Source organism: Triticum aestivum, chromosome 6B (assembly GCF_018294505.1).
Source record: "Triticum aestivum cultivar Chinese Spring chromosome 6B, IWGSC CS RefSeq v2.1, whole genome shotgun sequence".
Classification (NCBI taxonomy): Eukaryota; Viridiplantae; Streptophyta; class Magnoliopsida; order Poales; family Poaceae; genus Triticum; species Triticum aestivum.
In genome coordinates, this window is record NC_057810.1 from 660,268,711 (window position 1) to 660,286,608 (window position 17,898).

At 46.3% G+C, this 17,898-nt stretch overlaps 2 protein-coding genes across 2 annotated transcripts; both read left to right on the forward strand.

Moving 5' to 3' along the window:
- Positions 1 to 11,856: 11,856 nt before the first annotated feature.
- On the forward strand, positions 11,857 to 13,312 carry LOC123138742 (60S ribosomal protein L35a-1). Its single transcript, XM_044558642.1, has 4 exons — positions 11,857 to 12,071; positions 12,157 to 12,385; positions 12,500 to 12,544; positions 13,050 to 13,312. The coding sequence occupies exons 1-3, from the start codon at positions 12,004 to 12,006 to the stop codon at positions 12,539 to 12,541; spliced, it is 339 nt and encodes a 112-aa protein (XP_044414577.1). The 5' UTR covers positions 11,857 to 12,003; the 3' UTR covers positions 12,542 to 12,544; positions 13,050 to 13,312.
- A 2,112-nt stretch (positions 13,313 to 15,424) lies between these two features.
- LOC123138743 (histone H2B.2-like) lies at positions 15,425 to 16,156 on the forward strand. Its single transcript, XM_044558643.1, has one exon. The coding sequence runs from the start codon at positions 15,503 to 15,505 to the stop codon at positions 15,959 to 15,961; it is 459 nt and encodes a 152-aa protein (XP_044414578.1). The 5' UTR covers positions 15,425 to 15,502; the 3' UTR covers positions 15,962 to 16,156.
- Positions 16,157 to 17,898: the final 1,742 nt, after the last annotated feature.

Here is a 17,898-nt window from a genome sequence, read left to right on the forward strand (position 1 = left end):
CACAGAATCCAACCATTACACACATTTGACCCATCTCGGTGAGACTGAATGATTGAACTCGGTGGCACTGATTAGTACAAAATGTGAACGTTAGGAATCTCGGTGGGACCGATGTGCTAGGGCTTTAGGGCAAGCATCATCTCGGTGGCACCGATTGCATCAACTCGATGAGACAAAGTGAAACAATAAGGCAACAGAGAATTTACCAAGCCAACTCGGTGAGACCGATTGCATCACTCGATGGGACTAAAATAAATGCAACAAGTCATAGAGTATTGGCAAGGCCATCTCGGTGAGACCAAGACCCGTATCGGTGAGACCGAACTATTAGGTTTTCTGGCAGTGACTGTGTGATATGAACTCGGTGCCGTCGGATAGAAATAATCGGTGGGGCCGAGTTGGAGTTTAGGATTTTGACATATTTAGATGGAGAAAGTGGTTGATGGTTTTGGTACAGTATCACTAAGCATTTGAGCAAGCAAGCCCTTAAGCAACACCTCGTCCCCTTTTAATAGTATTGGCTTTCCTATGGACTTAATGTGATCTTGGGTCACTAAAATAAAGAAGAAGAGTCTTGAGATTTTGCCAATCTTTGTCCTCAACACCTTGAAGGGGTTCCACATCACTAATCCATGCCATGCCATTCATTGAACTTCCTGGAATATTTATCTTGAACGGATATTAGTTTAATGAGCTATATGTTGTTATATGTTGTTATGAATTACCAAAACCACTCGGGGATTAGTTGCACTTTCACAAGGCTGGCGCACCAAAGGGGGCTCTTTTCCCTTTGGTGGATGCCCTCTCCCTTCGCTCTAACCTATATATACTAGATGACTTCCACCCTATGGATATACAAGTTTTGGAGCCTCCTCTAGTTCATCTAGTACTAGTTCTAGTTGGTCCTAGTTGACTAATTAGAGCTAGCCCTAGCCACCTCTAATCCTCATAATTAGAAGCCCAGTGTGCTTTTAATCTCCTCCCTCTAATTCTCCGGTGATGATTAGCTCTGGATGGCGAAGCGTTACCTGATCGTGAAGACCGTACGCTTGCTACCAAGTAGAGAGGTCGTGCTTTCGGTCTTCTGTTTGAGGGATCGTTCAAGGGCGGTTCGTGGGATTTTCATCAATGTTCAAGGGACTCCAAGTACGATCTACACCGACTCGTCTACTTTCACTGCACTCCCGGAGTCGGTAATGGTCGTTGATCACAACCCGTTATGCATCTTTATATTGTTCTTGGGTGATCGTAGGTGCGATTTTTTTTGTTTTCTACTATGTTTCCCAACATATAGGAGCACAACCCCGCCACTCCTATGCAACACTTCTTGCAGCCGAACATCAGTGACTGCTGGCCTGCAGCACTGGTGGCGCCTCACAACCGCATCTCAACATTGACCGCAACATAGGCGGTCGGCGACAACCCGCATAGCAGCGTAGCCTCGGTAGTGTTGCATGGAAGCAATGTTGAGGGATGAGTTGCAACACCGGCGGCCGCCGACAACCGTTGCATCATAGCACCGGTAGCACCACCAACGCTGCATTGCAGCACCGGCAACCACCGATAGGCCGCATAGCAGCGCCACGAGGCTGCTGTTGGAAATATGCCCTAGAGGCAATAATAAAAGCATTATTATTATATTTCCTTGTTCATGATAATTGTCTTTTATTCATGCTATAATTGTATTATCCGGAAATCGTAATACATGTGTGAATACATAGACCACAATACGTCCCTGGTGAGCCTCTAGTTGACTAGCTCGTTGGTCAACAGATAGTCATGGTTTCCTGACTATGGACATTGGATGTCATTGACAACGGGATCACATCATTAGGAGAATGATGTGATGGACAAGACCCAATCCTAAGCATAGCACAAGATCGTGTAGTTCATTTTGCTAGAGTTTTTTCAATGTCAAGTATCTCTTCCTTAGACCATGAGATCGTGTAACTCCCGGATACCGTAGGAGTGCTTTGGGTGTACCAAACGTCACAACGTAACTGGGTGACTATAAAGGTACACTACAGGTATCTCCGAAAGTGTCTGTTGGGTTGACACGGATCGAGACTGGGATTTGTCACTCCGTATGACGGAAAGGTATCTCTGGGCCCACTCGGTAATGCATCATCATAATGAGCTCAAAGTGACCAAGTGCTTGGACACGGGATCATGCATTACGGCACGAGTAAAGTGACTTGCCGGTAACAAGACTAAATGAGGTATTGGGATACCGACGATCGAGTCTCGGGCATGTAACGTACCGATTGACAAAGGGAATAGTATACGGGGTTGCTTGAATCCTCGACATCGTGGTTCATCCGATGACATCATCGAGGAGCATGTGGGAGCCAACATGGGTATCCAGATCCCGCTGTTGGTTATTGACCTGAGAGCCGTCTCGGTCATGTCTGCATGTCTCCCGAACCCGTAGGGTCTACACACTTAAGGTCCGGTGACGCTAGGGTTATTAGGAAGACTTGTATGTGAATACCGAATGTTGTTCGGAGTCCCGGATGAGATCCCGGACATCACGAGGAGTTCCAGAAGGGTCCGGAGGTAAAGATTTATATATGGGAAGTTGTCAAACGGACACCGGAAAGTTTCGGGGGCATATCGGTATTGTACCGGGGCCACCGGAAGGGTTCCGGGGGTCCACCGGGAGGGGCCACCCCTCTCGGGAGGCCACATGGGCTGCGTGGGGCAGGAGCCAGCCCCTGGAGGGCTGGGCGCCCCCCCCCTTGGGCCCATGCGCCTAGGGTTGGGGGGGAACCCTAGAGGGGGCGCCCCCCTTTGCTTGGGGGGCAAGTCCCCCCTCCCTGGCCGTCGCCCCCCCCCTTTAGATCCCATCTAGAGGGGCCGGCCCCCCTTGCCCCTTCCCCTATAAATAGAGGGGTGAGGGGAGGGCTGCATACACAAGCCAAGGCGCAGCCCCTCCCCTCCCCAACACCTCTCCTTCTCCGTCACAAGCTTGGCGAAGCCCTGTCGGAGTGCTGCTTCTCCACCAACACCACGCCGTCGTGCTGTCGGTGGAGCTGTCTTCCTCAACCTCTCCTTCCTCCTTGCTGGATCAAGACGGAGGAGACGCCGCTCGTATCGTACGTGTGTTAAACGCGGAGGTGCTGTCCGTTCAGCACTTGGTCAACGGTGATCTGAATCACGCCGAGTACAACTCCATCATCACCGCTCCCTCGAACGCTTCCGTACGCGATCTACAAGTGGTATGTAGATGAAAACTCACTCCCTTGACTCGTTGCTTAGATGAACTCATAGATGGATCTTGGTGAAACCGTAGGAAAAATTTCAATTTTCTGCAACGTTCCCCAACAGTGGCATCATGAGCTAGGTCTATGCGTAGTTCTCTATTGCACGAGTAGAACACAATTTTGTTGTGGGCGTAGATCTTGTCAACTTGCTTGCCGCTACTAGTCTTATCTTGCTTCAGCGGTATTGTGGGATGAAGCGGCCCGGACCAACCTTACACGTACGCTTACGTGAGACCGGTTCCACCGACTAACATGCACTAGTTGCATAAGGTGGCTGGCGGGTGTCTGTCTCTCCCACTTTAGTTGGAGCGGATTCGATGAAAAGGGTCCTTATGAAGGGTAAATAGAAGTTGACAAAATCACGTTGTGGTTATTCGTAGGTAAGAAAACGTTCTTGCTAGAACCCAATTGCAGCCACGTAAAAGATGCAACAACAATTAGAGGACGTCTAACTTGTTTTTGCAGCAATTGTCATGTGATGTGATATGGCCAGAAGTTGTGATGAATGATGAATGATATATTGTGATGTATGAGATCATGTTCTTGTAATAGGAATCACGACTTGCATGTCGATGAGTATGACAACCGGCAGGAGCCATAGGAGTTGTCTTTATTTTTTGTATGACCTGCGTGTCATTGAAGAACGCCATGTAAATTACTTTACTTTATTGCTAAACGCGTTAGCCATAGAAGTAGAAGTAGTCGTTGGCGTGACAACTTCATGAAGACACGATGATGGAGATCATGATGATGGAGATCATGGTGTCATGCCGGTGACAAGATGATCATGGAGCCCCGAAGATGAAGATCAAAGGAGCTATATGATATTGGCCATATCATGTCACTACTTTATATAATTGCATGTGATGTTTATTATGTTTTATGCATCTTGTTTACTTAGAACGACAATAGTAAATAAGATGATCCCTTATAATAATTTCAAGAAAGTGTTCCCCCTAACTGTGCACCGTTGCTAAAGTTCGTCGTTTCGAAGCATCACGTGATGATCGGGTGTGATAGATCCTTACGTTCACATACAACGGGTGTAAGACAGATTTACACATGCAAAACACTTAGGGTTAACTTGACGAGCCTAGCATGTACAGACATGGCCTCGGAACACAGAGACCGAAAGGTCGAACATGAGTCGTATGGAAGATACGATCAACATGGAGATGTTCACCGATGATGACTAGTCCGTCTCACGTGATGATCAGACAAGGCCTAGTCGACTCGGATCGTGTAACACTTAGATGACTAGAGGGATGTCAAATCTGAGTGGGAGTTCATTAAATAATTTGATTAGATGAACTTAATTATCATGAACTTAGTCTAAAAACTTTTGCATAATATGTCTTGTAGATCAAATGGCCAACGCTCATGTCAACATGAACTTCAACGCGTTCCTAGAGAAAACCAAGCTGAAAGATGATGGCAGCAACTATACGGACTGGGTCCGGAACCTGAGGATCATCCTCATAGCTGCCAGGAAACAATATGTCCTAGAAGGACCGCTAGGTGACACTCCCGTCCCAGAGAACCAAGACATTATGAATGCTTGGCAGTCTCGTGCTGATGATTACTCCCTCGTTCAGTGCGGCATGCTTTACAGCTTAGAACCGGGGCTCCAAAAGCGTTTTGAGCAACACGGAGCATATGAGATGTTCGAGGAGCTGAAACTAGTTTTCCAAGCTCATGCCCGGGTCGAGAGATATGAAGTCTCCGACAAGTTCTATAGTTGTAAGATGGTGGAAAATAGTTCTGTCAGTGAGCATATACTCAAAATGTCTGGGTTGCACAACCGCCTGTCCCAGCTGGAAATTAACCTCCCGGATGAGGCGGTCATTGACAGAATCCTTCAGTCGCTCCCACCAAGCTACAAGAGCTTCATGATGAACTACAATATGCAGGGGATGGTGAAGACCATTCCTGAAGTATTTTCAATGCTGAAGTCGGCAAAGGTTGAAATCAAGAAAGAATGTCAAGTGTTGATGGTCAATAAGACCACTAAGTTCAAGAAGGGCAAGGGTAAGAAGAACTTCAAGAAGGACGGCAAAGATGGTGCCGCGCCCGGTAAGCCAGTTGCCGGGAAGAAGTCAAAGCATGGACCCAAGCCTGAAACTGAGTGCTTTTATTGCAAGGGGAAGGGTCACTGGAAGCGGAACTGCCCCAAATACTTAGCAGACAAGAAGGCCGGCAACACTAAAGGTATATTTGATATACATGTAATTGATGTGTACCTTACCAGTACTCGTAGTAACTCCTGGGTATTTGATATCGGTGCCGTTTCTCACATTTGTAACTCACAGCAGGAGCTGCGGAATAAGAGGAGACTGGCGAAGGACGAGGTGACGATGCGCGTCGGGAATGGTTCCAAGGTCGATGTGATCGCCGTCGGCACGCTACCTCTACATTTACCTACGGGATTAGTTTTAAACCTCAATAATTGTTATTTAGTGCCAAGTTTAAGCATGAACATTGTATCTGGATCTCGTTTGATGCGAGATGGCTACTCATTTAAATCCGAGAATAATGGTTGTTCCATTTATATGAGAGATATGTTTTATGGTCATGCCCCGATGGTCAATGGTTTATTCTTAATGAATCTCGAACGTAATACTACACATATTCATAGTGTGAATACCAAAAGATGTAAAGTTGATAACGATAGTCCCACATATTTGTGGCATTGCCGCCTTGGTCACATTGGTGTCAAGCGCATGAAGAAGCTCCATGCTGATGGACTTTTAGAGTCTCTCGATTATGAATCATTTGACACATGCGAACCATGCCTCATGGGCAAGATGACCAAGACTCCGTTCTCCGGAACAATGCAGCGAGCAACCAACTTGTTGGAAATCATACATACCAATGTGTGCGGTCCAATGAGAGTTGAGGCTCGCGGAGGATATCGTTATGTTCTCACTCTCACTGATGACTTGAGTAGATATGGGTATGTCTACTTGATCAAACACAAGTCTGAGACCTTTGAAAAGTTCAAGGAATTCCAGAATGAAGTAGAGAATCAACGTGACCGAAAGATAAAATTCTTACGATCGGATCGTGGAGGAGAATATTTAAGTCACGAATTTGGTACACACTTAAGAAAATGTGGAATTGTTTCACAACTCACGCCGCCTGGAACACCTCAGCGTAACGGTGTGTCCGAACGTCGTAATCGCACTCTATTGGATATGGTGCGATCTATGATGTCTCTTACCGATTTACCGCTATCATTTTGGGGATACGCTCTAGAGACAGCTACATTCACTTTAAATAGGGCACCGTCTAAATCCGTTGAGACGACACCGTATGAATTATGGTTTGGGAAGAAACCTAAGCTGTCGTTTCTAAAAGTTTGGGGATGTGATACTTATGTCAAGAAACTTCAACCTGAAAAGCTCGAACCCAAGTCGGAAAAATGCGTCTTCATAGGATACCCTAAAGAAACCATTGGGTATACCTTCTACTTAAGATCCGAGGGCAAGATCTTTGTTGCCAAGAACGGATCCTTTCTAGAAAAAGAGTTTCTCTCGAAAGAAGTAAGTGGGAGGAAAGTAGAACTCGATGAAGTACTACCTCTTGAACAGGATAGTAGTGCAGCTCAGGAAAATGTTCCTGTGATGCCTACTACAACTGGAGAGGAAATTAATGATGATGATCAAGGTACTTCTGATCAAGTTGCTACTGAACTTCATAGGTCCACAAGGACACGTTCCGCACCAGAGTGGTACGGCAACCCTGTCCTGGAAATCATGTTGTTAGACAACGGTGAACCTTCGAACTATGAAGAAGCAATGGCGGGCCCAGATTCCAACAAATGGCTTGAAGCCATGAAATCCGAGATAGAATCCATGTATGAAAACAAAGTATGGACTTTGACTGACTTGCCCGATGATCGGCGAGCGATAGAAAACAAATGGATCTTTAAGAAGAAGACGGACGCGGATGGTAATGTCACCATCTATAAAGCTCGACTTGTCGCTAAGGGTTATCGGCAAGTTCAAGGGATTGACTACGATGAGACTTTCTCTCCCGTAGCGAAGCTTAAGTCCGTCCGAATCATGTTAGCAATTGCCGCATACTATGATTATGAGATATGGCAGATGGACGTCAAAACGGCATTCCTTAACGGGCATCTTAAGGAAGAACTGTATATGATGCAGCCGGAGGGTTTTGTCGATCCTAAGAATGCTAACAAAGTATGCAAGCTCCAGCGATCCATTTATGGGCTGGTGCAAGCATCTCGGAGTTGGAACATTCGCTTTGATGAGATGATCAAAGCGTTTGGGTTTGTGCAGACTTACGGAGAAGCCTGCGTTTACAAGAAAGTGAGTGGGAGCTCTGTAGCATTTCTCATATTATATGTAGATGACATACTCTTGATGGGAAATGATATAGAATTCTTGGACAGCATTAAGGCCTACTTGAATAAGTGTTTTTCAATGAAGGACCTTGGAGAAGCTGCTTATATATTGGGCATCAAGATCTATAGAGATAGATCGAGACGCCTCATAGGTCTTTCACAAAGCACATACCTTGATAAGATTTTGAAGAAGTTCAAAATGGATCAGTCTAAGAAGGGGTTCTTGCCTGTATTGCAAGGTGTGAGATTGAGCTTGGCTCAATGCCCGACCATGGCAAAAGATAAAGAAGATATGAGTGTCGTCCCCTATGCTTCAGCCATAGGATCTATTATGTATGACATGCTGTGTACCAGACCTGATGTAAACCTTGCCGTAAGTTTGGTAGGAAGATACCAAAGTAATCCCGGCAAGGAACACTGGACATCGGTCAAGAATATCCTGAAGTACCTGAAAAGGACAAAGGACATGTTTCTCGTTTATGGAGGTGACGAAGAGCTCGCCGTAAAGGGTTACGTCGACGCTAGCTTCGACACAGATCTGGATGACTCTAAGTCACAAACCGGATACGTGTATATGTTGAATGGTGGAGCAGTAAGCTGGTGCAGCTGCAAGCAGAGCGTCATGGCGGGATCTACATGTGAAGCGGAGTACATGGTAGCCTCGGAGGCAGCGCATGAAGCTATTTGGGTGAAGGAGTTCATCACCGACCTAGGAGTCATACCCAATGCGCCGGGGCCGATCAAACTCTTCTGTGACAACACTGGAGCTATTGCCCTTGCCAAGGAGCCCAGGTTTCACAAGAAGACCAGGCACATCAAGCGTCGTTTCAACTTCATCCGTGAAAATGTTCAAGATGGAGACATAGATATTTGCAAAGTACATACGGATCTGAATGTCGCAGATCCGTTGACTAAACCTCTCTCGCGAGCAAAACATGATCAACACCAGAACTCTATGGGTGTTCGATTCATCACAATGTAACTAGATTATTGACTCTAGTGCAAGTGGGAGACTGTTGGAAATATGCCCTAGAGGCAATAATAAAAGCATTATTATTATATTTCCTTGTTCATGATAATTGTCTTTTATTCATGCTATAATTGTCTTATCTGGAAATCGTAATACATGTGTGAATACATAGACCACAATACGTCCCTGGTGAGCCTCTAGTTGACTAGCTCGTTGGTCAACAGATAGTCATGGTTTCCTGACTATGGACACTGGATGTCATTGACAACGGGATCACATCATTAGGAGAATGATGTGATGGACAAGACCTAATCCTAAGCATAGCACAAGATCGTGTAGTTCGTTTTGCTAGAGTTTTTTCAATGTCAAGTATCTCTTCCTTAGACCATGAGATCGTGTAACTCCTGGATACCGTAGGAGTGCTTTGGGTGTACCAAACGTCACAACGTAACTGGGTGACTATAAAGGTACACTACAGGTATCTCCGAAAGTGTCTGTTGTGTTGACACGGATCGAGACTGGGATTTGTCACTCCGTATGACGGAGAGGTATCTCTGGGCCCACTCGGTAATGCATCATCATAATGAGCTCAAAGTGACCAAGTGCTTGGTCACGGGATCATGCATTACGGTACGAGTAAAGTGACTTGCCGGTAACGAGACTAAACGAGGTATTGGGATACCGACGATCGAGTCTCGGGCATGTAACGTACCGATTGACAAAGGGAATAGTATACGGGGTTGCTTGAATCCTCGACATCGTGGTTCATGCGATGACATCATCGAGGAGCATGTGGGAGCCAACATGGGTATCCAGATCCCACTGTTGGTTATTGACCTGAGAGCCGTCTCGGTCATGTCTGCATGTCTCCCGAACCCGTAGGGTCTACACACTTAAGGTTCGGTGACGCTAGGGTTATTAGGAAGACTTGTATGTGAATACCGAATGTTGTTCGGAGTCCCGGATGAGATCCCGGACGTCACGAGGAGTTCCGGAAGGGTCCGGAGGTAAAGATTTATATATGGGAAGTTGTCAAACGGACACCGGAAAGTTTCGGGGGCATATCGGTATTGTACCGGGGCCACCGGAAGGGTTCCGGGGGTCCACCGGGAGGGGCCACCCCTCTCGGGGGGCCACATGGGCTGCGTGGGGCAAGAGCCAGCCCCTGGAGGGCTGGGCGCCCCCCCCCTTGGGCCCATGCGCCTAGGGTTGGGGGGGGAGAACCCTAGAGGGGGCGCCCCCCTTTGCTTGGGGGGCAAGTCCCCCCTCCCTGGCCGCCGCCCCGCCTCTAGATCCCATCTAGAGGGGCCGCCCCCCCTTGCCCCTTCCCCTATAAATAGAGGGGTGAGGGGAGGGCTGCATACACAAGCCAACGCGCAGCCCCTCCCCTCCCCAACACCTCTCCTTCTCCGTCACGAGCTTCGCGAAGCCCTGTCGGAGTGCTGCTTCTCCACCAACACCACGCCGTCATGCTGCCGGTGGAGCTGTCTTCCTCAACCTCTCTTTCCTCCTTGCTGGATCAAGACGGAGGAGACGTCGCCCGTATCGTACGTGTGTTGAACGCGGAGGTGCTGTCCGTTCAGCACTTGGTCATCGGTGATCTGAATCACGCCGAGTACGACTCCATCATCACCGCTCCCCCGAACGCTTCCGTACGCGATCTACAAGTGGTATGTAGATGAAAACTCACTCCCTTGACTCGTTGCTTAGATGAACTCATAGATGAATCTTGGTGAAACCGTAGGAATAAATTTAATTTTCTGCAACGTTCCCCAACAGCTGCGTTGCAGCAAGCTGCACAGCAGCTGAGCGCATGAGTGCCGCATAGCTGCGCCGATAACGACGAAATGTGTCGCGCCGCAACACCGACGCCGACGAGCGTCGCTTGGCCACACTGACAACACCATCGAGAGCCGGGCAACACTAGCATCACCCACGTGTGGAACCTGCGCAGCAACCATTGGAGGTTGGGCAGCAGGCCAGCAGCCATGGCGAGATGTGCCGAACGAAGGGACAGAACTCGGTGAAAATTTTGAGTGGTTCTCGTGAACCATGGGAGAAGATAAGGATGGGCAGGCAAGTGGGCCCCAATGGGACACGTGTTGCGTGTCAAATGAGGCTTAACTTGCGTTGTAATCAGGCGAATCAATTTTCGGTTATCATAGGTCTCCCTAAACGTTTTACCCACATGATGTCGCTACTAAGCCAACCCTTTTTTATCTCTTTTTCTCTTTGCTAGGTTTGGTTTTTCTTTTTCACCAAGTTCACTGGTTCTTGCTCGGGGTTTTCTCCTTTTTTAATTTCTTTTACTTTTTTCTTTGTGGGTTTTTTGTTTTCTTTACTTTTTCATCATTTTCTTCGTTTGTTCCTATGGTTTTCACCGGTCTTTTGTTCTTTCTTTTGTTTTCTTTTATTTCCTTCTTGCTTTTCATCGTTTTTCTGTTTCTCTCTCGATTTTCTCTATTTTTCGTTCTGTTGAAGTAGTTTCTTTAGGTTTTTCATTTTCCTTGTTTTTTCTATTTGGTTTTTATTAGGTTTTCTTCATTTTTTACTTTTCTTATCATTTTTCATCTTTTTTTAACACATGTTAACTTTTTTATGTACATTTTTTGTATACATCTGAAACATTATTTTATAACGGTTAATATTTTTTCAATAAATAATCTTTTTAGAACTTATATTTTTCTTATGTCTACCTTTTCCCATATACATTGTATATTTTTTAAATATTTTATACTTCCTCCGTTTCTTTTTAGTCTGCATATAAGATTTGGTTAAAGTCAAACTTTGTTAACTTTGACTAAGTTTATAGATAAAAATATCAAGATTCATAATATGAAATTAATATTGTTAGATGCATCATGAAATCAATTTTATATCATATAGCTTTAGTATTGTAGATCTTAATATTTCTTTTCTATAAAGTTGGTCAAATTTTAAAAAGTTTGACTTTGACCAAATCTTATATGCAGATTAAAAAGAAACGGAGAGAGTACAATTTTGTAATGCATGTTGAACATTATTGAAATACAAGTTCAGTTTTTTTAGTACACGGTCAACATTTTTAGTACAGGGTTCCCTTCGTCTCGCTATAAGCGAGAAATATGGGCTCCAGCCCTCTTACGCCCCAGACTCGGCCTTCCCTCAGCCCATCCAAATGAGTTAAATTCTTTCGGCCTGCAAACCCAACAGGCCCCGCCCGCCTGGGCTGCGCATTCTCCCCCAAAAGCGAATCACGACCGTCCATACAAACCCTCACCAGCAAATCCCCGCCATCCACTTCCACACAGAGGGATACATAACCCACCAGGAGCGCCGCCCGCTAGGGTTTTCTCTCCCCTTCCTGGTTGCGCAGCTCACCCCGAACCCCCAGCTCCCCTCCCCGGCGCCGCCGCAACAGCAAGATGGTGAAGGGACGCACCGGCCAGCGCGTGAGGCTCTACGTCCGCGGCACCATCCTCGGATACAAGCGGTGAGCAGCTCCCTCCGCCGCCGCGGCTTCGTTCCTTCTCCCTCGCGTGCGTCTCTGAGTTCGTGGGGCTTGGTTGGGCGCGCAGGTCCAAGTCGAACCAGTACGAGACGGCGTCACTGGTGCAGATCGAGGGGGTGAACACCAGGGAGGACGTGGCCTGGTACGGCGGCAAGAGGATGGCCTACGTCTACAAGGCCAAGACCAAGAGCAACGGCACCCACTACCGCTGCATCTGGGGCAAGGTCTCCCGCCCCCACGGCAACACCGGCGTCGTCCGCGCCAAGTTCACCTCCAACCTGCCCGCCGAGGCCATGGTGAGTTGCTCGGTCGAGCTTCTCCGGTTGTCTGTTTTGGTGGCATGCTTGCTACTCTTTGATGTACTGACTTGTGTTGTCTGCTGACGGTGCTGTGGTGTTTGCTTTGCTCAGGGGAAAAAGGTCAGGGTCTTCATGTACCCGAGCAGCATCTAAAAGGTTAGAATCGATCCATTGCTGGTTATATGTTTACCATCCAGAATGTGTTGTTGCCTGATGCACAATTTTCTAGATCGAGTTGTCAGTTATTCATGTTTCATCCATGTATATTTTGTTTGATCAGTGTAAAATCTTATCACACACTTGCAATATATAATATGTGCTGGCATTTTTCTCTTGAGCAAATTGCACAGTGAAGTGGGAAAATGGGCACTACTTGTGTATACTGAATTTGGTCCTGTATGTAAATTTGTGTATGGTATACTGAATTTGATAAAAACATCTTTTACTTACACTGAATAAGAGGGAGGGACAGAATGATGGTAGGGATGAGGAATTGCTTGGTGTATTTCTCGTGTATGCTCAAGAATTTTAGTTTGATGATATTCTGTTGCCATAATATCTTATTTGGTGCATAATTATGATTCGAAATTCTGATTGTAAATCTTGATTTACAGCCTTCTGTTTGATCCCCTGCTAATGTTATATGTCGCATCGAATGCAGGTTACTTTGAAGTGTGGAGGATTTCGCTCGCCCCTTAGGTTTCATTTCAGAGTCTTGTAAGATGGATTCAGGCCCGGATAGCAAGTTGAACTGCTGTTTCACTGTGAAGAACTGTAGTCTTCATGTTATCTCGAATGTGTGGGTCGCACATTATATGATGTTATATGTAGTTCGAACCTGATGCTGTTTTTGCCCACTTTCTGCGTTCTATCCTTGCAATTTTAGCTATCAAATCTGATTCAGTGATGGTTTTACTCTTCTGATATGAATGTTTGTATGCCCTTTTGATGATTGGTGGAAGAGTTTAACTTCTTTTGGCTGGGTACTGACCAGCGCAAGAACTTGTTTGATTGAGAAGATCTGTTAGACTACCGAGGTTCATGTGCACTTTGTGCTTATCCTCTCCCGGATCGTTAGCCTCTAGCTTGTTGTCAGTACCTCCCCATGCACGTTTCCCTGCCCCCTGTGCATGTATTTTTTGCCCTTGGCCAGGAATTTTAATTTCTGGAAAAACAATTTCTGGTAACAAGTTGGTGGTTTCATAATTCAAATGATGTGCATTTTGGTTCCAAAGATCTGCAGCAAGGCTTTATCCAATGATGCTGGCAAATTATGTAACTTCATTAGTTATAATCAAATTTCTTCAAAAGTCGCATCTCCAACTTAATTCAAATGCTTTTGCTACAGTTTTTTCTAAGAAACTGCATATTATCAAATCTGCATAAGCCGGGCTAATCTCTTTTTTTTTAAGCCGCATAGCCACTCATGAGGTATCGTAGAGCATGTTGTGGTTGGGGGCACACCCCTTGCAAGGCAAGCCGTTATCAATCATCATCACTACCATCATTACCCAATTCCAGATTATAACCCACCTGAACTACAACGACTATCCATCCGAACAAAACACCAAACGCTTATTGGTGTCTGTCGCATGGTCTATGAGCGCCACACTTACACAACATTCACGAATAATATTAACTCAAGTATGCAAAAGAAGATTTTATATCCACTCGGCGTTCAACACCTAAACATGTTAGGGTTCCTCCGTATCCCCGAGAACTAGGGTAGTACTTGGACACAGAGACGACACAAATCACAGGGATAAAAATGTAAACATGGATGAACGATCAATGTAATACACATAGGTTTCCACCAAGGGTGTGATAATACAAAGAGATGAAAAGGGGATGTTGATGACGATGGCTAATGCCGGAGTCTCCTTGGTCGAGATGTTGGCATGACAAAGCCCTTTTATTGATTCCCCCTCAAATCCCTTCCGGAGGCTAGGGTCATAGTTCCGGTGAAGTTTCTCGTGTCATTTTAACTCTGATTCGTTTCGAATTCGTCGTGGTGAAATAGTCGATCCAGGGAGGCGAAACCACCTGGTACGAGCGATGGTACGAGAGGTCGCGCTCGTACCAGGCATCGTCTTTCTCTCCTGGGTCCCCTGTTCTCGATGGAAATTGCTCCACTCAATCGCCTCTCTTTATGATAGGTTTCCATCACGTCAAATAACATGATTTTCACCCATATATCCGTGTTCTCCTCTTTAACATTCCAGATCCTCTTGTTGGTTAAGATCATGGTGAAATCAATCAAAAGGGTGCGCGGTCGATGTAAAAATTCCAACAATCCTATGGCTACAACATAGAAACTAAAAGGTAAAAACTAATGCAAATTTAGACTCATCAGATGCGTGGGAGGCCTCGCACGCTCCCCAACTGAGAGGTCACGACGATAGGAGCCTTCCCCGGGTTGCCGAGGGGACACCACTACTGGATTCATGCTCTTTTATGCATGGATGTAACCGAGCTTGAGGGCCCAAGTTTTTTTTTTGTCCCTCCTGAGCACGAACCGCCGCGAGGGTCCCTTCGAAGATTTCCTTAGCCCCGATAGCTGCAATCTATTCCAAGCGAGGCCCATGTTCGTCGCAGAACACCATCACACAGTCTGCGGCGACATCAAACAATTGCTCTAGAGGAAACGTTCGAGGACTAAGAACCCAAAACCCGAAGGTCGAGGGAAGGGAGGGGAAGTACTTGAATCGAGGTTGCAAAGTACAACTGTGGCCTCTCGGCTCTCGGGCCACAAGTAACATAGTTATTTTTTTTAGGTCGCACGAGTAACATATTGTGAGAGAAGTAATAGCTGTTTTTTATATATAGGTGTTGCATCCCAAAAAGACTACAAAAGGTGTAATAAAAGGAGTATGTTTCTAAATTGTGTTTCTGTGCGCCGAAATTGCAAAATTCCCGCCAGCCACGTAGAAAAATTCCTGTTGCCCACCATCTCGCCCACGTCATCGATCCGAGGCACTGGCCTCTCCACCAATCAGCGCGCACCTCCTCCCCGCTATACTTCCTCCGCCCCCCGCCTCCATTCGCATCTGCAATTCCCCACCTCCAAGCGAAACACCTCCCACTCCCTCTCCCACCTCCGAAGCAGCAGCAGCCATGGCCCCCAAGGCAGACAAGAAGCCGGCCGCCGAGAGCAAGGTCGAGAAGGCGGCGGAGAAGACCCCGGCGGGCAAGAAGCCCAAGGCCGAGAAGCGGGTGCCGGCGGGCAAGACGGCGGCCAAGGAGGGCGGCGAGGGCAAGACGAGGGGCCGGAAGAAGGGCAGCAAGGCCAAGAAGAGCGTGGAGACGTACAAGATCTACATCTTCAAGGTGCTGAAGCAGGTGCACCCGGACGTGGGCATCTCCTCCAAGGCCATGTCCATCATGAACTCCTTCATCAACGACATCTTCGAGAAGCTCGCCGGGGAGTCGGCCAAGCTGGCGCGCTACAACAAGAAGCCCACCATCACCTCCCGGGAGATCCAGACCTCCGTCCGCCTCGTCCTCCCCGGCGAGCTCGCCAAGCACGCCGTCTCCGAGGGCACCAAGGCCGTCACCAAGTTCACCTCCTCCTAGACTGAATCTCTGATTGCGTCGCCTTGTTGTTCCAAATGTAGTAGTTGGCTGCTGCTGACTCTGCTTATCTCTCTGCAAGTAGTGGTAGTGGTGGATGATTGCCAACGCTCTGTTGGCTCCTTGGTTGTTAGAGGTGAACTTGTTGCTTTTGCAAACTGATATCAGTATCCAGAAAACGTTGCAGTCGTGGTTCTATATCCGTGCCAGTGATGATTTGACTGATGTTGGCTTTTCTACTTTTCTGAACTGAACACAGCCATGTCCGGCCAATTTGCATTTTATCCGCGCCAATGGATCGGAATGCAAACTGAGATGCGATTTAGAATAATGGCGCGTTGATGCTGTTTATGGTTTCTTCAGTATGTGATTTGATTTAGAACAGCAGCAAGTGCTTGCACTAATCTCTGCCGTGTGTTTCTGCTTTCGTACGGTAGTAAGTTCAGTCTGCAGACCCCTGATCCTCCATCAGTAGGTTCCGTTTCTGCACGAGATGGAGAAAACCAGTGCTCAGTGGAACATGGCAACGCAGAATTGAGGGCCTTGGCATGTCTTGTTCTTGTTTTATCACCCCCAGTAATTAGCATCGCTGATGCATTACTCTGCAATTAGTGTCAGTCAATTGGTAGAGAAACCAGTCTGCAACAGCTTGGCTTCTCTGTTTCATTGCCTTGCTCTTCATTGAAGAAAACTTACATGCCTTCTAGTAAACGGTAATGGCTTTGTCTTTGAAGAGATACTTTGGAGATCCGAAAAGTTGCGGATCAACAACGGAGCCGCGTTGAGCTTGGACAAAGAGGTGATCTTTCCTCTTTTTACTTTGGTGACCGCTTTGGTGGTGTTGGACAAGGTTGATGGAAGCTGGCATCAGGGCATGTACAATGCATAGCCTCAAGGTGATGCCTCGCATGCCATGTAGGATCGGATATGACGTAAAGTAGGTTCAGATAAGGAAGCGGGATCCTCTTTAGGAGGCGGGTGCTTGAAAGAAAAAGTGTGGTCCGGTGATAAAAGCTGAAAAGGTTGGAGTGAAAAGTAGAGATGTATGTGTGATAGAGTCTTTATTTTTTATTTCTTAATGAGGCCCACTAGTTGTATCTTGCATTGGGGAGAAAAAATAAATGTAGATGCCTCAAATTACTTTTTGTTATGGGGCATATGTATCCATATGCCACCATTGTACATGCCCTCAAGCTCAAGAAATTCTTCGGTCTTAGCTTGTAATTTGATTTTTTGGTCATTGTCTATATGAGTTGTACTTCATTCTTAGGTGACTTATCCTGTGATGTTGGTCGGTTAAACATTTTTTAAATTATAAAAATGTGTGCACATTTCTGTATCTTAAGTTGCACATATTTTTGTGCAACTCTAGTACTCTCAATATTCAAGTCGGTTGAAATCAAGCATGAAGGTTTTCTTTTGTGGGAATGCCCAAGTAGGTTAAGCTACATTTTTTAGCAAACTAACTGACTTTTTTAATAATCAATCAAAGTTCTTCAAAAGTCACATCTCAAACCGGAGTCAAATGAATATCAAATTTGTATAAGCAGGGCTAACCTTTTTTTTTTTTTTGAAAAGCCGCATAGCCACCCATGAGGTGTCTAGTAGCACGTGTGTGGTTGGGGTCACACCCCTTGCAAGGCAAGCCGTTGAATTGTCACTTGATCACTATCATCATCACAACATCATCACTACCACCACTGCCCATTGATGATAATCCACTTGAACTAGAGCCGACTATCCATCCAAACAAAACACCAAATGCTTCTTGGTGTCGGGTGCATGGTCTATGAACGCCAGACCATGATAAAACTATAGCCGCCCAATTTTTATTATAATGTCGTCGCGAAAAAAAAAACTATAATGGAAGAACCTAAAAACATAACTATGGCATTGATTTGTAGTTCTCCCACTCTCAATGGCCTGTGATAGAAAAACCA

Excerpts from the sequence above, each read along its gene's own strand:
- LOC123138742 (XM_044558642.1), top strand. The coding sequence starts at position 12,004 with ATGGTGAAGGGACGCACCGGCCAGCGCGTGAGGCTCTACGTCCGCGGC. Across the intron at positions 12,072-12,156 it reads ACCATCCTCGGATACAAGCG|GTCCAAGTCGAACCAGTACG; the intron begins GTGAGCAGCTCC and ends TTGGGCGCGCAG. Across the intron at positions 12,386-12,499 it reads ACCTGCCCGCCGAGGCCATG|GGGAAAAAGGTCAGGGTCTT; the intron begins GTGAGTTGCTCG and ends TGCTTTGCTCAG.
- LOC123138743 (XM_044558643.1), top strand. The coding sequence starts at position 15,503 with ATGGCCCCCAAGGCAGACAAGAAGCCGGCCGCCGAGAGCAAGGTCGAG.